The sequence below is a fragment of the Coccinella septempunctata genome, chromosome 7 (genome assembly GCF_907165205.1).
Source record: "Coccinella septempunctata chromosome 7, icCocSept1.1, whole genome shotgun sequence".
Lineage (NCBI taxonomy): Eukaryota > Metazoa > Arthropoda > Insecta > Coleoptera > Coccinellidae > Coccinella > Coccinella septempunctata.
The window spans coordinates 30,266,148-30,291,887 of record NC_058195.1 but is presented as its reverse complement, the minus strand read 5'-3'; the positions used below and the strand labels follow the sequence as shown (position 1 = coordinate 30,291,887).

Genomic DNA, 25,740 nt, shown 5'->3' with positions numbered 1-25,740 from the left:
CAAATTCCTTAATTCATCAAATTCTACAGAAATATAAAAATTACATTCTTTCAATCATTTATTTTTTCCAAACTTCAATCAGAATCTGACATCCAATTTAATTTGTCATAGGTGTATCATTTATTTTACGAAGAAATTTTTAAATTTTTGAATTCTAAAGAAACTTACATCAATGTTTTACAAAATTCTGTCTCTTAAAATTGAAAAAATGTTGAACTTGTAATATTCACACCTCTTGAGTAACAACCATCCTTAGTATTCTAACTGAAAACTTGAACGGTGTACTAATATTGTTACAAAGTATATAATTTGAAATTTTATTAATTCGGAAGAAACTAGAACCGTAACGGTATTCGCTCATCTAAAATACTAGAGCAATCAAAATTCTTCACCTGCTTCATGAATTGTTTGCATCAATATTTCATTTCAAATTGACATTGGCTCTGAAAAAATTGGCTTATGAAAGCGATAAAAAATTCTGGAACTTCAACTGCATCAATTAATTAATTCCTAATTTTTTTTCTCACAGAAGGTGTTACTCTTATATGCGAGGAAGAAACTGAAGCAGAACCAGGATAGGATTAACTCCGCTTTCAGAGCTTCAATTTTTGCTGGAGAAGAACATACAATGTTGAAGTTATTGGAAGAGGGGGCGGATGTGAAATGCACCGATGTTATTGGCTATGCTTGTCTTCACCACGCAGTGCTATGCGGACATTACAAATTAATTAAACACCTAGTAATGTATGGCGCTGATATAGAGCAAGAAGGCAATTTTTACGGTTACAAACCAATTCATTTGTGTGTTTATGCGGCCAACAAAGACAAATGCTTGGAAGAGTTACTGAAATATGGTGCTCAACTAGATGCCGTTGACTGTTTGCAAAATACCTTACTACATTTAGTGGTGAAGTTTAGACCCCAAGATATGAATTTTATCGAAAAACTGCTCGATTACGGTTTAGGTCCAAATGCCACAAATATAATAGGAAACAACTGCCTCCACATCATTGCTGCATCTCGCACATGCTCTATCGAAAAGGTCCTGTTTCTGGCGAGGAAATTCATACACAGAGGTGTTGATATCGACCGTAAGAATACATCAATTGGTGAGACACCCTTACAAATAGCATCCCGTACAGGAAAGACGGTTTTGGTCGATCTTCTTCTTCGTGAGGGGGCGGCAATAGACGTGAGGAGCAACATTGGATTGACTGCTTTCGAGCAATTGTTCGTGGAAAATCATCCAATGACGGCCATCATCACCACCTTCATTAAACACATCGCTCTGAGAAAACACCGTGGGGAAAATGTTGAAGACAGTATTTTTAGGAAAATTGCCTCCGATGTGAAACTACAAATCATATATCGCTATTACGACGAAGATTTGGAGTATCTGAAATCCATAAATATAGTTGAAACACACTGGGTAACACTGCATCATATATTATGCTGCGAGAAGAGTGAGGTTATCAATTACTTGAGAAACGCTAGTGTCAGGAATAACATTTTTTCACAAGAGGTTTCCACTTTTTATTGGAATGAAATTCGACACAAATTCTCGAAAATCATTGAAATCGTCAAATTTCAAGAGGAGGCCTGTAGAGTTCTGAATATAGTGTTCGATAGTAGAATTCCTTATTTATGTTTAAAGCAAATATGCAAATATTTGTCTGAAGAGGATGTGAAAAAATTGTCCACATTATTGTTGAGAGAAAATACAATTGATTGAAATTATCAGTTTTTGATATTAATTTAACCCAAATCACCTTTTTATTCACCAGAAATTGTCCCTATGAAACGGATTCATCGAAAAAAAATTCACATTTTGCACTTTTCATTCCTCATGTGAAGGGCTAAAATAGCTATTTGACTTGAATCCAAAGGAGATCAAAGTAAGAGGGGAACATATTATTTCTTCAGATCGCAGCTTGCTTTTATCTTATTCTATAGCTTTTCCAATGTCCATCTTCAAATTAAATTTTATTTTTTCATTATGCCACATTTCAGTTTGAATGATAATACTCAATGTTCTTATTTATACAAATGAAGAATTTTTACTGTTTGACATAAATGGGCAGAAAACAATATTAAAGTCAGTTGTGGATTATTCGTTTGTCACAACACCGTTGCCACAACTAATATCAATTTTTATTACGAAAATGCCGAAAGTGATTGAAAAAAGAGACAGGGTTTCGGGAAATACTATTTAGAATTCAGGTCCGCTCATTTAATATTCTAAAATCCACAATACGTCAGACAGAAGCGAAAATATCAATTGTGAGAAAATTTATATAATGTTTCATCTGAATCCAAACGACTTATATTTCAGCTGAATATTTCCACAATCAGAAAGATTGTGAATGAAGAGGATGACAAAGAATTTCCTTCTATTGAGAGACCCAAAAAAGTGGTGCATTTGAGAATTTCATGCTTGAGTGAATTAATTGCGAAAAGTTTACTACAGGATTCTCGATGAATGTCATCGTAGAATATGTTCCCGAAAATTGATATTTCTAATCTTCATTTGAGTTGCCTATACATTGTGAATGATTTAAGGTACCAATTATTAATTATCAATTATTATTATTATATCAATGTATTAAGATGAACAGCCACAAATACGCGTCAGTTGTCCTGTTAATTGTTTATTCAGGTGAAATTTTTTTTCAAAGGTGAAGTCATCTTGACAATTCCCCTATATACAGGTCTAATTTTTCGTAGAGGTACTCTACAGGTTCCAAGGTATGTCCCCTTATATTAATCTGACACGCTAGAGTATATCCCGAATTTCCCTCTTCGGCTCCCCAACTACAAGTGTCACTTGACTTAGAAATTGGAAGCCAAACTTATATTCTGAGAGGGATAGCCAATTTTTTGAGTCCGGTGGATAGCGCAGGTATAATTCAATATACTTCCTACTGTAGGAGAAATGATGGGCAGTTGGGCGAATATAATGATTTAGAAAAAATATATAAGAAATGATATAGTAATTAATCCTAACATGCTTTTATACACGATCTTATTTTGAATATAGTTCTTAGTTAAGTGTTATATTTGTGTAAGTAGTTTGGGTAGATTTTTTTTATTGATATCCAATAATCAAGTACGAAAAATATCAGTACCTCTTTCAATTACTGATTACTCACTGCTCTCTTATCCGCTGCTTTTGCAGTGGAACGATAAAAAGACTGAATTTTATAGAAAGCTACCAAAAGATTCTATTTTACGAGTTCAAATTACCAATGCTATGATTCTGATATTGTAGAAATGTTTTATGAAAACTTCTGGAACATGTAACTAGGTTTTTTATAATTGTCTAGGGTATACAGGGTTAATTATATTATTCTTACTGGTTTCACTCTTTAATCGGCAACACACAATTTTGATACAACCTTACGTCTTCGATATTAAATTCGTCGTAACTTCTTCTAAATAACGGTCGCGTCTCGACTGATGTTATTTTTCAACACTTTTCAACAAATTTTTGAAGAACTGAATACTAAAGTATTTTTTCAATTTCCGTCTAAATTGACAACTCCCTAGCCTTCCCATTTTCTATCAGTTTCTCATTATTCAAACAATAGGAACAACAATAGAACAGCAACAACAACGTCAAAAGTTAATCAAGAGTAATAAAAATATCTTTCTACATGTATGTACCTTATTGGTGTTTACATTGAAAATATGTATGTTTGTCCAAATACCTATTGAAATAATAATGAATCCAAATTTATATGCCACTCAGATACTCACAAGTTTTTTATATTGAATTAGGCAGAATACCATACCTTGCTTTATGAGTTGCGGTGATTTTCACCGGTGAAATGGTGAAACCAGTGGGTCACACTCATCTGAATAATTCTTCTGGACAAATTTCTTCAGGAAAACTTCAATATCTTCAGAATATTCGAAATGGCGATAAACTCCCAAACATGTCATAAAAAAAAGTTTTACGACGTTTCGAGTGTTGAAACCTATGGGCAGAGTATGGTCAATATAAGTGCCTAGTTATTCTAGGAATCCTATATTCAATCTGAAGGAAAATTCAATGTTATTTTCAAAATATTCACAGATTCATGTTCAGGGGCGGATTGGACCGCCGGGTAACCGGGAAAATTCCCGGTGGGTCGGTTGATTTTTGTGCCAGCGGGCTGGTCAGATCGTACCATTCTTTTTGTCTCCGGCGGAACATGTTTCACGTCGATAACTTTATTTTTACAAATATTGAAACCGATTCAAAATGAATGTTGGAAAAACTACCAATAAATATATGTTTCAATAAGTTTTGAAAATAATACTGATAATAGTAAATTATTCCTGAACAATTGGCATAAACAGGGTGACTTGAAACGTAATGAAAATACTGAAGTTGCAAAAAACTACACGTGATTGTAAGTATGATTATTATGCTGAACTTGCCTTACTCGAATATTTTAAGTTGCCAGTTGTGGCGTCATTCTTGCTCAAAAAAATTAATAAAGAAAACCAATACACAGAAGAGTTTCACTTGGGTTTTTCCTCGGTCAGCTGTCAGTGTAGACGGCGTGGGTTCACAATGATTTTATAAAGGGCGCCAACGTATTTTGAATAAAGTGACTCTTCAAAAATGAAAAACTATATCACATCGGCTAAATACGTAAATACCGACCAGAATATTTCAAAGGTGGAAAAGTATATTGTGACAAGTAATAAAAAAAAAAAATAAAAGGAATTGAGAAGAACCTGGAGAATATGAAAAGAATTTAATATGTAACGTCGAATTCGAGCACAATTCTAGCGAAATTTCCAACAAAATCTTGAGCCTAACATTAAGTAGTAACGTAATAATATTAAAGCTTTCACAAAAAAATATTGAAGGTGCACCTCACTTGATCAAGATCAGTTGAAAAATTTTGTATTTAAACAATAATGATCATTTATATGTGTATTTACTCTATAGCAGTGGTTCTTAACCTTTTAGTGATCAGGGACCATTTGACAACATTGTTGTCTTGTCACGGACCACCAACTGTTCGGAGGTAATATTAAGTACGTAAATGTCAATTTTACAATTTTTGTAAATGAATAAACAAGGTTGTTGTAGTTATAAATTTGAATGAACGAAACACACCAACAATCATTCAGAGCCAACAGTATTTTATACAGGATGGCCATTTGAAAACGAAACAGACGAGATTACAGACGAAATAAATTTTTTCGATAGAAATGCTCGGACAGGTCGATTTCTGTTTCGAGGGGGACAACTTAAGATGTAGGTTACGGACGCATAGCGCTTCAACCCTTGCTACTACAAGATTCTTCAATCAACGACATTTAGATAAACATGTTAATAGGAAGTATGTTTTGAAGCTCAAAATGTCGATTTTTCACAAAAAAACACTACAAGTGCCATGAAAACACCACTTCATTTTCAAATACTTAGTTAAGAATATTTCGAGAACTAATGCATAAAATGAAATAACAATTGCTGTGCTGAAATCAGTATAAAAATACCTTCCAAATGAGGTATCACTCACCCCATCTTCCCTATTCAAAAATTGAGGGTGAGGGTTGTAATAGCAAGGGTTGAAGCACTATGCGTCCGTAACCTACATCTTAAGTTGTCCCCCTCGAAACAGAAATCGACCAGTCCGAGCATTTCTATCGAAAAAATTTATTTCGTCTGTAATCTCGTCTGTTTCGTTTTCAAATGGCCACCCTGTATTTGTATTTTTAAACAGATAAATATACAGAGAAGCTTTATCATTTCAATGCGATTTTTTTCACTGCATACTATTCACCAATTTATGAATGCTTGGTTCAGGTTCAGTGCTAGGTACTTAATGCCAAACTGGCATGTCGGCACTGGCATCCAACCGATATCGATGTTTTTTTATCAGTAGAATCGAAAACCCCTGCTCGCATAAATATGTCGATGAAAAGAGAGAGCATTGGGGTCTAGTCTCCCCATTTTTTCTATTGAAGAAACCCAGTTCAATATAATAGCCGTCATACTTTCGTTTTGGTGGCATTTTTCTAGAAAACTCATATAAAATAATTGTTATCAATAAGTGCTCTTCAGTCTGGTTCAACCCTATGTCCTGTCGGATGGCTTCGCGGACCACTTTGGGTGCTTTCAGGGACCACCAGTGGTCCGCGGACCACCGGTTAAGAACCAGTGCTCTATAGGTTCAGATATTCAGATATATATATATATATATAAATATATATATATATATATATATATATATCTGAATATCTGAACCTATAGAGTAAATACACATATAAATGATCATTATTGTTTAAATACAAAATTTTTCAACTGATCTTGATCAAGTGAGGTGCACCTTCAATATTTTTTTGTGAAAGCTTTAATATTATTACGTTACTACTTAATGTTAGGCTCAAGATTTTGTTGGAAATTTCGCTAGAATTGTGCTCGAATTCGACGTTACATATTAAATTCTTTTCATATTCTCCAGGTTCTTCTCAATTCCTTTTAATTTTTTTTTTTATTACTTGTCACAATATACTTTTCCACCTTTGAAATATTCTGGTCGGTATTTACGTATTTAGCCGATGTGATATAGTTTTTCATTTTTGAAGAGTCACTTTATTCAAAATACGTTGGCGCCCTTTATAAAATCATTGTGAACCCACGCCGTCTACACTGACAGCTGACCGAGGAAAAACCCAAGTGAAACTCTTCTGTGTATTGGTTTTCTTTATTAAATTTTTTGAGCAAGAATGACGCCACAACTGGCAACTTAAAATATTCGTGTAAGGCAAGTTCAGCATAATAATCATACTTACAATCACGTGTAGTTTTTTGCAACTTCAGTATTTTCATTACGTTTCAAGTCACCCTGTTTATGCCAATTGTTCAGGAATAATTTACTATTATCAGTATTATTTTCAAAACTTATTGAAACATATATTTATTGGTAGTTTTTCCAACATTCATTTTGAATCGGTTTCAATATTTGTAAAAATAAAGTTATCGACGTGAAACATGTTCCGCCGGAGACAAAAAGAATGGTACGATCTGACCAGCCCGCTGGCACAAAAATCACCCGACCCACCGGGAATTTTCCCGGTTACCCGGCGGTCCAATAAGCCCCTGAACATAAATCTGTGAATATTTTGAAAATAACATTGAATTTTCCTTCAGATTGAATATAGGATTCCTAGAATAACTAGGCACTTATATTGACCATACTCTGCCCATAGGTTTCAACACTCGAAACGTCGTAAAACTTTTTTTTATGACATGTTTGGGAGTTTATCGCCATTTCGAATATTCTGAAGATATTGAAGTTTTCCTGAAGAAATTTGTCCAGAAGAATTATTCAGATGAGTGTGACCCACTGGTTTCACCATTTCACCGGTGAAAATCACCGCAACTCATAAAGCAAGGTATGGTATTCTGCCTAATTCAATATAAAAAACTTGTGAGTATCTGAGTGGCATATAAATTTGGATTCATTATTATTTCAATAGGTATTTGGACAAACATACATATTTTCAATGTAAACACCAATAAGGTACATACATGTAGAAAGATATTTTTATTACTCTTGATTAACTTTTGACGTTGTTGTTGCTGTTCTATTGTTGTTCCTATTGTTTGAATAATGAGAAACTGATAGAAAATGGGAAGGCTAGGGAGTTGTCAATTTAGACGGAAATTGAAAAAATACTTTAGTATTCAGTTCTTCAAAAATTTGTTGAAAAGTGTTGAAAAATAACATCAGTCGAGACGCGACCGTTATTTAGAAGAAGTTACGACGAATTTAATATCGAAGACGTAAGGTTGTATCAAAATTGTGTGTTGCCGATTAAAGAGTGAAACCAGTAAGAATAATATAATTAACCCTGTATACCCTAGACAATTATAAAAAACCTAGTTACATGTTCCAGAAGTTTTCATGAAACATTTCTACAATATCAGAATCATAGCATTGGTAATTTGAACTCGTAAAATAGAATCTTTTGGTAGCTTTCTATAAAATTCAGTCTTTTTATCGTTCCACTGCAAAAGCAGCGGATAAGAGAGCAGTGAGTAATCAGTAATTGAAAGAGGTACTGATATTTTTCGTACTTGATTATTGGATATCAATAAAAAAAATCTACCCAAACTACTTACACAAATATAACACTTAACTAAGAACTATATTCAAAATAAGATCGTGTATAAAAGCATGTTAGGATTAATTACTATATCATTTCTTATATATTTTTTCTAAATCATTATATTCGCCCAACTGCCCATCATTTCTCCTACAGTAGGAAGTATATTGAATTATACCTGCGCTATCCACCGGACTCAAAAAATTGGCTATCCCTCTCAGAATATAAGTTTGGCTTCCAATTTCTAAGTCAAGTGACACTTGTAGTTGGGGAGCCGAAGAGGGAAATTCGGGATATACTCGAGCGTGTCAGATTAATATAAGGGGACATACCTTGGAACCTGTAGAGTACCTCTACGAAAAATTAGACCTGTATATAGGGGGAATTGTCAAGATGACTTCACCTTTGAAAAAAAATTTCACCTGAATAAACAATTAACAGGACAACTGACGCGTATTTGTGGCTGTTCATCTTAATACATTGATATAATAATAATAATTGATAATTAATAATTGGTACCTTAAATCATTCACAATGTATAGGCAACTCAAATGAAGATTAGAAATATCAATTTTCGGGAACATATTCTACGATGACATTCATCGAGAATCCTGTAGTAAACTTTTCGCAATTAATTCACTCAAGCATGAAATTCTCAAATGCACCACTTTTTTGGGTCTCTCAATAGAAGGAAATTCTTTGTCATCCTCTTCATTCACAATCTTTCTGATTGTGGAAATATTCAGCTGAAATATAAGTCGTTTGGATTCAGATGAAACATTATATAAATTATCTCACAATTGATATTTTCGCTTCTGTCTGACGTATTGTGGATTTTAGAATATTAAATGAGCGGACCTGAATTCTAAATAGTATTTCCCGAAACCCTGTCTCTTTTTTCAATCACTTTCGGCATTTTCGTAATAAAAATTGATATTAGTTGTGGCAACGGTGTTGTGACAAACGAATAATCCACAACTGACTTTAATATTGTTTTCTGCCCATTTATGTCAAACAGTAAAAATTCTTCATTTGTATAAATAAGAACATTGAGTATTATCATTCAAACTGAAATGTGGCATAATGAAAAAATAAAATTTAATTTGAAGATGGACATTGGAAAAGCTAAAGAATAAGATAAAAGCAAGCTGCGATCTGAAGAAATAATATGTTCCCCTCTTACTTTGATCTCCTTTGGATTCAAGTCAAGTAGCTATTTTAGCCCTTCACATGAGGAATGAAAAGTGCAAAATGTGAATTTTTTTTCGATGAATCCGTTTCATAGGGACAATTTCTGGTGAATAAAAAGGTGATTTGGGTTAAATTAATATCAAAAACTGATAATTTCAATCAATTGTATTTTCTCTCAACAATAATGTGGACAATTTTTTCACATCCTCTTCAGACAAATATTTGCATATTTGCTTTAAACATAAATAAGGAATTCCACTATCGAACACTATATTCAGAACTCTACAGGCCTCCTCTTGAAATTTGACGATTTCAATGATTTTCGAAAATTTGTGTCGAATTTCATTCCAATAAAAAGTGGAAACCTCTTGTGAAAAAATGTTATTCCTGACACTAGCGTTTCTCAAGTAATTGATAACCTCACTCTTCTCGCAGCATAATATATGATGCAGTGTTACCCAGTGTGTTTCAACTATATTTATGGATTTCAGATACTCCAAATCTTCGTCGTAATAGCGATATATGATTTGTAGTTTCACATCGGAGGCAATTTTCCTAAAAATACTGTCTTCAACATTTTCCCCACGGTGTTTTCTCAGAGCGATGTGTTTAATGAAGGTGGGGATGATGGCCGTCATTGGATGATTTTCCACGAACAATTGCTCGAAAGCAGTCAATCCAATGTTGCTCCTCACGTCTATTGCCGCCCCCTCACGAAGAAGAAGATCGACCAAAACCGTCTTTCCTGTACGGGATGCTATTTGTAAGGGTGCCTCACCAATTGATGTATTCTTACGGTCGATATCAACACCTCTGTGTATGAATTTCCTCGCCAGAAACAGGACCTTTTCGATAGAGCATGTGCGAGATGCAGCAATGATGTGGAGGCAGTTGTTTCCTATTATATTTGTGGCATTTGGACCTAAACCGTAATCGAGCAGTTTTTCGATAAAATTCATATCTTGGGGTCTAAACTTCACCACTAAATGTAGTAAGGTATTTTGCAAACAGTCAACGGCATCTAGTTGAGCACCATATTTCAGTAACTCTTCCAAGCATTTGTCTTTGTTGGCCGCATAAACACACAAATGAATTGGTTTGTAACCGTAAAAATTGCCTTCTTGCTCTATATCAGCGCCATACATTACTAGGTGTTTAATTAATTTGTAATGTCCGCATAGCACTGCGTGGTGAAGACAAGCATAGCCAATAACATCGGTGCATTTCACATCCGCCCCCTCTTCCAATAACTTCAACATTGTATGTTCTTCTCCAGCAAAAATTGAAGCTCTGAAAGCGGAGTTAATCCTATCCTGGTTCTGCTTCAGTTTCTTCCTCGCATATAAGAGTAACACCTTCTGTGAGAAAAAAAATTAGGAATTAATTAATTGATGCAGTTGAAGTTCCAGAATTTTTTATCGCTTTCATAAGCCAATTTTTTCAGAGCCAATGTCAATTTTAAATGAAATATTGATGCAAACAATTCATGAAGCAGGTGAAGAATTTTGATTGCTCTAGTATTTTAGATGAGCGAATACCGTTACGGTTCTAGTTTCTTCCGAATTAATAAAATTTCAAATTATATATTTTGTAACAATATTAGTACACCGTTCAAGTTTTCAGTTAGAATACCAAGTATGGTTGTTACTCAAGAGGTGCGAATATTACAAGTTCAACATTTTTTCAATTTTAAGAGACAGAATTTTGTAAAACATTGATGTAAGTTTCTTTAGAATTCAAAAATTTAAAAATTTCTTCGTAAAATAAATGATACACCTATGACAAATTAAATTGGATGTCAGATTCTGATTGAAGTTTGGAAAAAATAAATGATTGAAAGAATGTAATTTTTATATTTCTGTAGAATTTGATGAATTAAGGAATTTGCTTCGATTTGTGAAAAGTAGAATTGCAGATCATGGTAGAAAATGAGGGAATCAATTCCATTAACAATTGGTCGCGAATTATAACCGTAGACCCGCCCTTGTCAGATCACGAGCAAATATTTATGGGAATTCTTGGAATTGGGACCTTACTGGCTTTGAAAGGGGCATTGGAATTGGGGCTAAACTGTAAAAATTTTTTTGGTAAATAAGATTTGTTGACATTATATGTGACTTTGTATTATATGTTTTTGAATAAATTGTAGACCTGAAGATGCAAAAGGCAACTTCTGCGAAATGTCGCCACGGCAGTTGTATAACCATTAATATTTTTTATTTAGTCCTATTTCCTGAAAGAATAGACCCGTTGAATTAATTATGGAGGACGAAATTTCTGGTATAATTTAAATAAAAATAAATTCCTTGGACATATTTCCATTAGTTAACTATTCTTCCAAATATTGAGTTCAGTTATTTATTTCTTATATTCAATCCAATGTTACTGTATCGTTAAGCCTTTGATATTTCCTCGATGAATTTAGCATTCAAGTATTTATTCGTTCTATAGAAAATTGATTTCAATATTTCTCGCATATGAGTATCTCTTTCAACGTCAATTTTTTCTATTCTAAGCCAATATTACCCGTTACTCAAGGGAAATGAATCGAGGTATTAATTATTTCACACAAAGGTACTACACATACTGAATATGTATACAAACGGAATTTCAGAGATCGAAAAAAAGTACCTGAAGAAAACTATTATTAGATTCCATAAAAATATGCCGGTTAGCATATTTTGTAGCTTAATTTTAGCGTTGAGTCAAAATTATTCGGACTTACCTTATTGACACATAGTATAACGATCAAAAACAGAATAAAGAAGAGTTCGACACTTAGGAACAACATTTTGAAAGCACCAATAACTTTAGACTTGTACTAAGCAGAGTGTCTTTCGCACTAATGAAACTCAAATCGCAGAATACTCAACTATTCATCAACCCGGTTAAGTGGTGAGAATTCTAGATGTTCTTCTTCTTTTCTGCATCTTTTTCTTCCGAACAATAATAATAAACTTCGGTTCGTTTCATGGAAATTGTCAACTATGACTCATTATAGACTGGGCTTCGAAATTTCAAATTATACCTGAGCAAGCGTACCCTCATAAGATGAAGTAATTCGGTTGGTGATATTCAGTTTTATAGGCATATCCTTCAGGCTAATCTACAGCCCCTTTTTATTCAAATTTGATAGGGAAAAAATTGAGAGAAAAATCATATCTCTGAACTTTTTGAAGCTGCGAATCATGAATCCTGGAACGCCTATTTATTTCCGAATATTGGATAGATGAACTTGTCCCAATAATTCGTTAGATTCGAGTAGATAATGAAGATTTTTAATTTTATTACTACACACACCGGCAAATTTAAATGAACGGAGATGAATTGTATTATTCTTTCTCATAACATTTTTGCGGCACAATTTAAAAGCATCATTCAACGGATAGATAGAATTCGAAAATTACAGTGAGATACTTCAATATTATTCATTAGTATAGACATAAATGTAGTAAAGGAGGGTGAATGGTTCTCAAAAGAATAAGAACAAGATGTGGACATGGAACCTATTTGATTTCTCTTTCGCTTCTCTTGCGAAAGGGAAAATAAATTGAGTCTAATCCTGACCGTTTCTGAAAAAATCAGAAATCAGAAGAATATAATATAGTTAGGGAATTAAGAAAATGTTGCTAGACAAATTATGGAAGTTAGGTATAACAAGAGGCAAATTGAAGCAAACATTCAATCTGACAAACATTGTTTTCTCTAAAAGCAGACACACTCTTCAAAATTTGCCGAAATCTGATAATTTTTCGTAATTATGACATCCTGTATCTCAGAAATAAACCGAGCAAAAAAAATTTATAAAATCCATTTGTAACATCTACCGTTTGTTATACCTACTCTGATACACCGTGTATATTAGGTTTTTCTCCTCTCGCTACTTTGAAGATCGCACATATTTGGGAATTCCGCCGAAGTAGAAACTTTTCCATCAGAAAATAAAAAGACATATATGATAAAATATAGATCATACAAAAATGAAAAATATGAAAAATAAAAGTGTCGAAATACAATTTTTGTTTTTGACTTTTTGATTCTGTAATATTTATATCGCTTTAGCTGGTCGTGAATACGTCATTACATTGCCAAAATGTGACAATAAGGAAAAAATTCTTGACATAGTTCTTCTAGGAGAGTATGCAGTTTGTATGGGGCACATAAAAATTGTAGATTCTTTTGAAGAAAGGAGCATGTCTATTCGTGAACTTTATCGTTAAGTATTTTCTTATCGAATACCTTTTGTTATTGGGATCAACATCATAAAATTTTGGGAAAAATATTCCTTCATGATTCTAGGAAATGTTAGTCCATTCCAGGAATAATTTGATAGGTATAATGGGATTTTGGGGTACGCTCTCACTTTACAAAGTGTTGCTGTGCAAATTGATTTCTGAAAGGTTAAGTACGGTATAATTTAACGGTGAAGTGAGAGAATACCAGGTAATTTCAGACATTCATAATTTCACAGTTAATTCATCTGGAATATTCTCAAAAATATTGTTCTTTTAGAAAGTAAGAAACGATCTCAAACAGCGGCAGATACTTATACTTCATACGAAATTTGTTCATTTGGATTTAATTGTAGTTTTTTTTTTGAAAATACAATAATATTAAAAACACCTAGATCTGGCAGGCACATATTGATGCCCCAACTCATAATTTTATGAGTGTGGGGTGGTTATGTTTAAGGTTGACAGCCGTCTCCATGAGTTGATTCTACAACTAAATTTCCATATTTCTTATTTATCATATAATATTTTTGCTTTTCACCAAGAAATCCGGTTTTTATGCAATCCATAATTTTTCCGTTTTTTTTTCGACCTTACGTCATTAAAATGGGCATAACTCCCCAACCTTGGATATTGAACAGAAGCAGATATGGGCTACATCGAACCGGCCCGGGAATTTTCTTCCAGACCGGCACACTTAGAACGAAAAAGTAGTTTTGGTGAGGGTTCAGTGGAGTAGCTAGCATGAAGTGCTATGAAAAAGACGTTTTAATGAACATACCCAAAGGATGGCAACTGAAACGCGATTTTTTTTCTTACAATTCAGAAAAATGTCAAAAAATTGAGCAGACATTTTGGGGAAGCGAGAAGGCGATCAAAAAATTCTGCGATGTTTTCATATAATTGCAAGGGGTAGAAAAAAACACCTCTTAAATCGTTTCGCGAAAAGTTTTTTACTTATGCATATAATACTTTTGAGAAATCAATTTTTGATAGCTTGATTCATTTTGAACAAATAAGATCTCTCGTCATTTCCTGCAAAGTGACAGTTTTTACCTAGTTGGCGTATATCATGCTGACATTATAGAGAAACACCACCAATTTTTTATTGCCTATAGAACAACTACAAAATTTGATTGATGGTTACTAAGGAGAAAATTAAACATTTATTTTCACATGCCATCTTCAGGGGGCTGCTCAAAAAAATATATTTGAAAGACCCACTGTTTTTCGACCATAAATTAACTAGTCATTTACAAATTGCATGAATATATTCATACAATGTTAGTTTTATATCTATATTTCATTAATATTCATATATTATATTATCCTGATTCTCCACAGGTACCGAAGTACGCCTCAGAAGCTCCGTAAGCTTGTACGAGTTCGTAGAATAAGTTTTGTTCTGGCTTACTGTGTCCTTACGCCACCTTAGGCGCAGCACTGTTAATTCGAACACAACAGTGAATGGTGGCTCGTACCCGTATGGACAAGAAAATTCCTTCTCTAGCCCAGGATCGAACTCAGTACCTTACGATTGCGAAATACTGAGCCGACGCTTCTAACCACCAAGCTACGGACGCTGTGTTTAATGAAACAACTCTGAGTAAAAAGCATCAACGAAAAATGTATCCATGTTGTCTATAGGTATGGTTTAAAAAATAAATTTGTCGAATTAGTTTTATCCATTTTCTCACATTTGACATCAAGTATTTTTTGAACCATACACAACATGGATGCATAGTTTCCGAATTTCGATTTCAAATTTCCTCGGAGTTATTTTGTAAGAAATTGATGGAATCTGAAAAAAGGTTAGAAATAGTCTCTATGTACCATTAATTTCTAAGCCAGTCGACGAAAATGGTTGTTTACCATGATACCTTCCCATGCGTATGTTGGATAGTTTTTCCGATATCATATTTTGATATATGTACCCTAAAATATCATCAAATTGATTATTCACTTCAAGATTTTGCTCAACGAATTAGGTACAAAATGCAGGGATCCACTCACGTGATATACACAGTACCTACATAAATTCTGAAGGAACATACCGGGTTATTCAAAACTAAAATAAAATCTGGAAACTATTGATATTGCTAACTAATTATATGGCAAATATATGGTTTTGGGATATTGAAAACACAAAAATTGATAATAATGGTTATTTTGACAGTAGAAACAAGAAAATTTAGTTGTAGGGGTTTTTTCTTGAAAATAAGAATTCTTATATAACTCGTTTTACTGTAGATTATAGCCTTCTATAATTCCTTCTATAATCCCAAACAAGAGACCTATCCTGTCAGGTAAAAAATGTATTTTTGCTCAAAAACCTTCTTTTGGAGATTTTCGTTTCACATAATGGAATTGCAATTTATGCATCTTCGAATGGCGGACATAGATTTTGTATTTCCTATAGCGAGTAAGCTTCTGTCAAATAATATCACTCACTTCCCTGTTTTTAATCACAATACCAAACTTTACTTTCACACCATGGACTGTGTAGCGTTCAATTTCATTGCAGCACAAAATACTTCGTATAGTAATTTGGGTTGCCTACTGATTTCGAGTTCGACGAATTTAAATTATCTCGGGGAATGTTTATCGGTTTTTTTTTCCATATGTGCCAGATACGGTAATTTCCTTCAAGAAAGAATTTACTTTCGTACTTCGAAATTGGGAAAGTAGATATTTCGATTTATTCTGTGGAAATCCAAGAGTTTTGGGATAAAAATATTTTCCTGATTTCTTTCAATATTGTATTGCGAGTTGGTTATTTGATGAAGCAATATAATAACCAAATTTGGGGATCATTGGAGTGTATTGAAAGAGTATCTTTCTCCATTAGGCCACACAACATCAAAGTGAGTTTTTTTTCATACATTCGTTAATAGTTTATATCTTCATCTAGAACGATTAATATCGTACATCCCATTGTTCTAGGGCCTTTTTTTTCCCGACTTTTTCTTCTTGAGTTTACGTTTGGAATATAACGTAAAATATAAGAGTGCTGTCGACAGAGAATTCAATTTATCTAAGATCCAAGAACATCAAGGATACTGAACGAGCGCTGCAGATTTTTGGTTTATGTTCAATTTTTGTCTTCACGAGTTTGGACTCACAGGATTGAGAATTGGTGACGTAGTTTTAATAATAGTTTCAATCCTGCTGTTCATCAAACTGGTATGTACAGATAATTTAGATTTCGATTGCTGGTACCAATCAAGAGTACCTTGTGACATAGGCACTTTTCTAGTGAAGTTGATTTTGGAGTTTTGACATTAATAAGTGAATATCTGTTTTTAGGATCTGTCTCTTGTTCCATTTCTTTACACCCGCTTCATTGTTATTTTCAGATTGTAAAAATTTGTAACACTCTTTTTCAAAAGAATATATATATATATATATATATATATATATATATATATATATATATATATATATATATATATATAAATTCGACGATAAGGCTCTTATAACTACAGTGATATATATATATATATATATATATATATATATATATATATATATATATATATATATATATATATATATATATATATATATATATATATATATATATATATATATATATATATATATATATATATATATATATATATATATATATATATATATATATATATATATATATATATATATATCTGAATATCTGAACCTATAGAGTAAATACACATATAAATGATAATTATTGTTTAAATACAAAATTTTTCAACTGATCTTGATCAAGTGAGGTGCACCTTCAATATTTTTTTGTGAAAGCTTTAATATTATTACGTTACTACTTAATGTTAGGCTCAAGATTTTGTTGGAAATTTCGCTAGAATTGTGCTCGAATTCGACGTTACATATTAAATTCTTTTCATATTCTCCAGGTTCTTCTCAATTCCTTTTAATTTTTTTTTTTTTATTACTTGTCACAATATACTTTTCCACCTTTGAAATATTCTGGTCGGTATTTACGTATTTAGCCGATGTGATATAGTTTTTCATTTTTGAAGAGTCACTTTATTCAAAATACGTTGGCGCCCTTTATAAAATCATTGTGAACCCACGCCGTCTACACTGACAGCTGACCGAGGAAAAACCCAAGTGAAACTCTTTTGTGTATTGGTTTTCTTTATTAATTTTTTTGAGCAAGAATGACGCCACAACTGGCAACTTAAAATATTCGTGTAAGGCAAGTTCAGCATAATAATCATACTTACAATCACGTGTAGTTTTTTGCAACTTCAGTATTTTCATTACGTTTCAAGTCACCCTGTTTATGCCAATTGTTCAGGAATAATTTACTATTATCAGTATTATTTTCAAAACTTATTGAAACATATATTTATTGGTAGTTTTTCCAACATTCATTTTGAATCGGTTTCAATATTTGTAAAAATAAAGTTATCGACGTGAAACATGTTCCGCCGGAGACAAAAAGAATGGTACGATCTGACCAGCCCGCTGGCACAAAAATCAACCGACCCACCGGGAATTTTCCCGGTTACCCGGCGGTCCAATCCGCCCCTGAACATAAATCTGTGAATATTTTGAAAATAACATTGAATTTTCCTTCAGATTGAATATAGGATTCCTAGAATAACTAGGCACTTATATTGACCATACTCTGCCCATAGGTTTCAACACTCGAAACGTCGTAAAACTTTTTTTTATGACATGTTTGGGAGTTTATCGCCATTTCGAATATTCTGAAGATATTGAAGTTTTCCTGAAGAAATTTGTCCAGAAGAATTATTCAGAGGAGTGTGACCCACTGGTTTCACCATTTCACCGGTGAAAATGACCGCAACTCATAAAGCAAGGTATGGTATTCTGCCTAATTCAATATAAAAAACTTGTGAGTATCTGAGTGGCATATAAATTTGGATTCATTATTATTTCAATAGGTATTTGGACAAACATACATATTTTCAATGTAAACACCAATAAGGTACATACATGTAGAAAGATATTTTTATTACCCTTGATTAACTTTTGACGTTGTTGTTGCTGTTCTATTGTTGTTCCTATTGTTTGAATAATGAGAAACTGATAGAAAATGGGAATGCTAGAAGTAACGACGAATTTAATATCGAAGACGTAAGGTTGTATCAAAATTGTGTGTTGCCGATTAAAGAGTGAAACCAGTAAGAATAATATAATTAACCCTGTATACCCTAGACAATTATAAAAAACCTACTTACATGTTCCAGAAGTTTTCATAAAACATTTCTACAATATCAGAATCATAGCATTGGTAATTTGAACTCGTAAAATAGAATCTTTTGATAGCTTTCTATAAAATTCAGTCTTTTTATCGTTCCACTGCAAAAGCAGCGGATAAGAGAGCAGTGAGTAATCAGTAATTGAAAGAGGTACTGATATTTTTCCTACTTGATTATTGGATATCAATAAAAAAAATCTACCCAAACTACTTACACAAATATAACACTTAACTAAGAACTATATTCAAAATAAGATCGTGTATAAAAGCATGTTAGGATTAATTACTATATCATTTCTTATATATTTTTTCTAAATCATTATATTCGCCCAACTGCCCATCATTTCTCCTACAGTAGGAAGTATATTGAATTATACCTGCGCTATACACCGGACTCAAAAAATTGGCTATCCCTCTCAGAATATAAGTTTGGCTTTCAATTTCTAAGTCAAGTGACACTTGTAGTTGGGGAGCCGAAGAGGGAAATTCGGGATATACTCGAGCGTGTCAGATTAATATAAGGGGACATACCTTGGAACCTGTAGAGTACCTCTACGAAAAATTAGACCTGTATATAGGGGGAATTGTCAAGATGACTTCACCTTTGAAAAAAAATTTCACCTGAATAAACAATTAACAGGACAACTGGCGCGTATTTGTGGCTGTTCATCTTAATACATTGATATAAAAATAATAATTGATAATAAATAATTGGTACCTTAAATCATTCACAATGTATAGGCAACTCAAATGAAGATTAGAAATATCAATTTTCGGGAACATATTCTACGATGACATTCATCGAGAATCCTGTAGTAAACTTTTCGCAATTAATTCACTCAAGCATGAAATTCTCAAATGCACCACTTTTTTGGATCTCTCAATAGAAGGAAATTCTTTGTCATCCTCTTCATTCACAATCTTTCTGATTGTGGAAATATTCAGCTGAAATATAAGTCGTTTGGATTCAGATGAAACATTATATAAATTTTCTCACAATTGATATTTTCGCTTCTGTCTGACGTATTGTGGATTTTAGAATATTAAATGAGCGGACCTGAATTCTAAATAGTATATCCCGAAACCCTGTCTCTTTTTTCAATCACTTTCGGCATTTTCGTAATAAAAATTGATATTAGTTGTGGCAACGGTGTTGTGACAAACGAATAATCCACAACTGACTTTAATATTGTTTTCTGCCCATTTATGTCAAACAGTAAAAATTCTTCATTTGTATAAATAAGAACATTGAGTATTATCATTCAAACTGAAATGTGGCATAATGAAAAAATAAAATTTAATTTGAAGATGAACATTGGAAAAGCTAAAGAATAAGATAAAAGCAAGCTGCGATCTGAAGAAATAATATGTTCCCCTCTTACTTTGATCTCCTTTGGATTCAAGTCAAGTAGCTATTTTAGCCCTTCACATGAGGAATGAAAAGTGCAAAATGTGAATTTTTTTTCGATGAATCCGTTTCATAGGGACAATTTCTGGTGAATAAAAAGGTGATTTGGGTTAAATTAATATCAAAAACTGATAATTTCAATCAATTGTATTTTCTCTCAACAATAATGTGGACAATTTTTTCACATCCTCTTCAGACAAATATTTGCATATTTGCTTTAAACATAAATAAGGAATTCTACTATCGAACACTATATTCAGAACTCTACAGGCCTCCTCTTGAAATTTGACGATTTCAATGATTTTCGAAAATTTGTGTCGAATTTCATTCCAATAAAAAGTGGAAACCTCTTGTGAAAAAATGTTATTCCTGACACTAGCGTTTCTCAAGTAATTGATAACCTCACTCTTCTCGCAGCATAATATATGATGCAGTGTTACCCAGTGTGTTTCAACTATATTTATGGATTTCAGATACTCCAAATCTTCGTCGTAATAGCGATATATGATTTGTAGTTTCACATCGGAGGCAATTTTCCTAAAAATACTGTCTTCAACATTTTCCCCACGGTGTTTTCTCAGAGCGATGTGTTTAATGAAGGTGGGGATGATGGCCGTCATTGGATGATTTTCCACGAACAATTGCTCGAAAGCAGTCAATCCAATGTTGCTCCTCACGTCTATTGCCGCCCCCTCACGAAGAAGAAGATCGACCAAAACCGTCTTTCCTGTACGGGATGCTATTTGTAAGGGTGTCTCACCAATTGATGTATTCTTACGGTCGATATCAACACCTCTGTGTATGAATTTCCTCGCCAGAAACAGGACCTTTTCGATAGAGCATGTGCGAGATGCAGCAATGATGTGGAGGCAGTTGTTTCCTATTATATTTGTGGCATTTGGACCTAAACCGTAATCGAGCAGTTTTTCGATAAAATTCATATCTTGGGGTCTAAACTTCACCACTAAATGTAGTAAGGTATTTTGCAAACAGTCAACGGCATCTAGTTGAGCACCATATTTCAGTAACTCTTCCAAGCATTTGTCTTTGTTGGCCGCATAAACACACAAATGAATTGGTTTGTAACCGTAAAAATTGCCTTCTTGCTCTATATCAGCGCCATACATTACTAGGTGTTTAATTAATTTGTAATGTCCGCATAGCACTGCGTGGTGAAGACAAGCATAGCCAATAACATCGGTGCATTTCACATCCGCCCCCTCTTCCAATAACTTCAACATTGTATGTTCTTCTCCAGCAAAAATTGAAGCTCTGAAAGCGGAGTTAATCCTATCCTGGTTCTGCTTCAGTTTCTTCCTCGCATATAAGAGTAACACCTTCTGTGAGAAAAAAAATTAGGAATTAATTAATTGATGCAGTTGAAGTTCCAGAATTTTTTATCGCTTTCATAAGCCAATTTTTTCAGAGCCAATGTCAATTTGAAATGAAATATTGATGCAAACAATTCATGAAGCAGGTGAAGAATTTTGATTGCTCTAGTATTTTAGATGAGCGAATACCGTTACGGTTCTAGTTTCTTCCGAATTAATAAAATTTCAAATTATATATTTTGTAACAATATTAGTACACCGTTCAAGTTTTCAGTTAGAATACCAAGTATGGTTGTTACTCAAGAGGTGCGAATATTACAAGTTCAACATTTTTTCAATTTTAAAGAGACAGAATTTTGTAAAACATTGATGTAAGTTTCCTTAGAATTCAAAAATTGAAAAATTTCTTCGTAAAATAAATGATATACCTATGACAAATCAAATTGAATGTCAGATTCTGATTGAAGTTTGGAAAAAATAAATGATTGAAAGAATGGTCGCATTCAGCGGACGAAACAGTTGCGCAACTGTTACCAAACGCTAGCGTAAACGTTCGGTGACATATGCGCTACATTCTCAACACGTTCTGGAGCGGACGCCACTTTTGGGAGCGGATTTGATTTGTGCTAGGTAGCGGTAGCGGAAAGGAGCGAAAGTTGGACTTGAACTGAGTAGGTAGTTGTTATTTAGTCTGGAAGATGCACGAGCTTGAGTTTGTTGAGGAAAATGAAATGAAAATTGATGGAAGGTAATAAAGAAGGATGTTAAATAAGTTATAGGAAATATACTAGAGCAACAAAGTAATTCGTCAGAATTCTAGGTTATGTTTTTCACAAAAAAAAAAACTGACTTAACCAGCACAAGGTTAACGAAACTTAAAAAATCCGTTTGTTTACGTCTTTCCTACAGACTTCTCAACTAATCAGCTGATAGTGACAGCTCGTTGGACTGCCTTATCCTATCTCGGCTTGCCAGCGAACGTTCAACATGTTCCCGACCGCTACCGCTACCGATGGGTAACAGAAGCGTTTTGCGCTCCGTCCGCTGAATGCGACCAATGTAACTTTTATATTCCTGTAGAATTTGATAAATTTAGGAATTTGCTTCGATTTGTGAAAAGTAGAATTGCAGATCATGGTAGAAAATGAGGGAATCAATTCCATTAACAATTGGTCGCGAATTATAACCGTAGACCCGCCCTTGTCAGATCACGAGCAAATATTTATGGGAATTCTTGGAATTGGGACCTTACTGGCTTTGAAAGGGGCATTGGAATTGGGGCTAAACTGTAAAAATTTTTTTGGTAAATAAGATTTGTTGACATTATATGTGACTTTGTATTATATGTTTTTGAATAAATTGTAGACCTGAAGATGCAAAAGGCAACTTCTGCGAAATGTCGCCACGGCAGTTGTATAACCATTAATATTTTTTATTTAGTCCTATTTCCTGAAAGAATAGACCCGTTGAATTAATTATGGAGGACGAAAGTTCTGGTATAATTTAAATAAAAATAAATTCCTTGGACATATTTCCATTAGTTAACTATTCTTCCAAATATTGAGTTCAGTTATTTATTTCTTATATTCAATCCAATGTTACTGTATCGTTAAGCCTTTGATATTTCCTCGATGAATTTAGCATTCAAGTATTTATTCGTTCTATAGAAAATTGATTTCAATATTTCTCGCATATGAGTATCTCTTTCAACGTCAATTTTTTCTATTCTAAGCCAATATTACCCGTTACTCAAGGGAAATGAATCGAGGTATTAATTATTTTACACAAAGGTACTACACATACTGAATATGTATACAAACGGAATTTCAGAGATCGAAAAAAAGTACCTGAAGAAAACTATTATTAGATTCCATAAAAATATGCCGGTTAGCATATTTTGTAGCTTAATATTAGCGTTGAGTCAAAATTATTCGGACTTACCTTATTGACACATAGTATAACTATCAAAAACAGAATAAAGAAGAGTTCGACACTTAGGAACAACATTTTGAAAGCACCAATAACTTTAGACTTGTACTAAGCAGAGTGTCTTTCGCACTAATGAAACTCAAATCGCAGAATACTCAACTATTCATCAACCCGGTTAAGTGGTGAGAATTCTAGATGTTCTTCTTCTTTTCTGCATCTTTTTCTTCCGAACAATAATAATAAACTTCGGTTCGTTTCATGGAAATTGTCAACTATGACTCATTATAGACTGGGCTTCGAAATTTCAAATTATACCTGAGCAAGCGTACCCTCATAAGATGAAGTCATTCGGTTGGTGATATTCAGTTTTATAGGCATATCCTTCAGGCTAATCTACAGCCCCTTTTTATTCAAATTTGATAGGGAAAAAATTGAGAGAAAAATCATATTTCTGAACTTTTTGAAGCTGCGAATCATGAATCCTGGAACGCCTATTTATTTCCGAATATTGGATAGATGAACTTGTCCCAATAATTCGTTAGATTCGAGTAGATAATGAAGATTTTTAATTTTATTACTACACACACCGGCAAATTTAAATGAACGGAGATGAATTGTATTATTCTTTCTCATAACTTTTTTGCGGCACAATTTAAAAGAATCATTAAACGGATAGATAGAATTCGAAAATTACAGTGAGATACTTCAATATTATTCATTAGTATAGACATAAATGTAGTAAAGGAGGGTGAATGGTTCTCAAAAGAATAAGAACAAGATGTGGACATGGAACCTATTTGATTTCTCTTTCGCTTCTCTTGCGAAAGGGAAAATAAATTGAGTCTAATCCTGACCGTTTCTGAGAAAATCAGAAATCAGAAGAATATAATATAGTTAGGGAATTAAGAAAATGTTTCTAGACAAATTATGGAAGTTAGGTATAACAAGAGGCAAATTGAAGCAAACATTCAATCTGACAAACATTGTTTTCTCTAAAAGCAGACACACTCTTCAAAATTTGCCGAAATCTGATAATTTTTCGTAATTATGACATCCTGTATCTCAGAAATAAACCGAGCAAAAAAAATTTATAAAATCCATTTGTAACATCTACCGTTTGTTATACCTACTCTGATACACCGTGTATATTAGGTTTTTCTCCTCTCGCTACTTTGAAGATCGCACATATTTGGGAATTCCGCCGAAGTAGAAACTTTTCCATCAGAAAATAAAAAGACATATATGATAAAATATAGATCATACAAAAATGAAAAATATGAAAAATAAAAGTGTCGAAATAAAATTTTTGTTTTTGACTTTTTGATTCTGTAATATTTATATCGCTTTAGCTGGTCGTGAATACGTCATTACATTGCCAAAATGTGACAATAAGGAAAAAATTCTTGACATAGTTCTTCTAGGAGAGTATGCAGTTTGTATGGGGCACATAAAAATTGTAGATTCTTTTGAAGAAAGGAGCATGTCTATTCGTGAACTTTATCGTTAAGTATTTTCTTATCGAATACCTTTTGTTATTGGGATCAACATCATAAAATTTTGGGAAAAATATTCCTTCATGATTCTAGGAAATGTTAGTCCATTCCAGGAATAATTTGATAGGTATAATGGGATTTTGGGGTACGCTCTCACTTTACAAAGTGTTGCTGTGCAAATTGATTTCTGAAAGGTTAAGTACGGTATAATTTAACGGTGAAGTGAGAGAATACCAGGTAATTTCAGACATTCATAATTTCACAGTTAATTCATCTGGAATATTCTCAAAAATATTGTTCTTTTAGAAAGTAAGAAACGATCTCAAACAGCGGCAGATACTTATACTTCATACGAAATTTGTTCATTTGGATTTAATTGTAGTTTTTTTTTGAAAATACAATAATATTAAAAACACCTAGATCTGGCAGGCACATATTGATGCCCCAACTCATAATTTTATGAGTGTGGGGTAGTTATGTTTAAGGTTGACAGCCGTCTCCATGAGTTGATTCTACAACTAAATTTCCATATTTCTTATTTATCATATAATATTTTTGCTTTTCACCAAGAAATCCGGTTTTTATGCAATCCATAATCTTTCCGTTTTTTTTCGACTTTACGTCATCAAAAGGGGCATAACTCCCCAACCTTGGATATTGAACATAAACAGAAGCAGATATGGGCTACATCGAACCGGCCCGGGAATTTTCTTCCAGACCGGCACACTTAGAACGAAAAAAGTAGTTTTGGTGAGGGTTCAGTGGAGTAGCTAGCATGAAGTGCTATGAAAAAGACGTTTTAATGAACATC

The 25,740-nt window shown here is 33.2% G+C and overlaps 3 protein-coding genes across 3 annotated transcripts; 1 reads left to right on the top strand and 2 right to left on the bottom strand.

Annotated features, from left to right (window-relative positions):
* Positions 1 to 628: 628 nt before the first annotated feature.
* LOC123317743 (serine/threonine-protein phosphatase 6 regulatory ankyrin repeat subunit B-like) lies at positions 629 to 9,248 on the top strand. Its single transcript, XM_044904353.1, has 2 exons — positions 629 to 1,429; positions 9,222 to 9,248. Exons 1-2 carry the CDS (start codon positions 629 to 631, stop codon positions 9,246 to 9,248), a joined length of 828 nt encoding a protein of 275 aa, XP_044760288.1.
* A 210-nt stretch (positions 9,249 to 9,458) lies between these two features.
* On the bottom strand, positions 9,459 to 10,562 carry LOC123317742 (serine/threonine-protein phosphatase 6 regulatory ankyrin repeat subunit B-like). The gene is made up of 2 exons (XM_044904352.1): positions 9,762 to 10,562; positions 9,459 to 9,536 (listed from the first exon to the last, which is right to left on the bottom strand). Exons 1-2 carry the CDS (start codon positions 10,560 to 10,562, stop codon positions 9,459 to 9,461), a joined length of 879 nt encoding a protein of 292 aa, XP_044760287.1.
* A 9,529-nt stretch (positions 10,563 to 20,091) lies between these two features.
* Positions 20,092 to 23,877, bottom strand: LOC123316984 (ankyrin repeat and protein kinase domain-containing protein 1-like). Its single transcript, XM_044903315.1, has 2 exons — positions 23,449 to 23,877; positions 20,092 to 21,516 (listed from the first exon to the last, which is right to left on the bottom strand). The coding sequence occupies exons 1-2, from the start codon at positions 23,512 to 23,514 to the stop codon at positions 20,314 to 20,316; spliced, it is 1,269 nt and encodes a 422-aa protein (XP_044759250.1). The 5' UTR covers positions 23,515 to 23,877; the 3' UTR covers positions 20,092 to 20,313.
* Between the last annotated feature and the right edge of the window lie 1,863 nt (positions 23,878 to 25,740).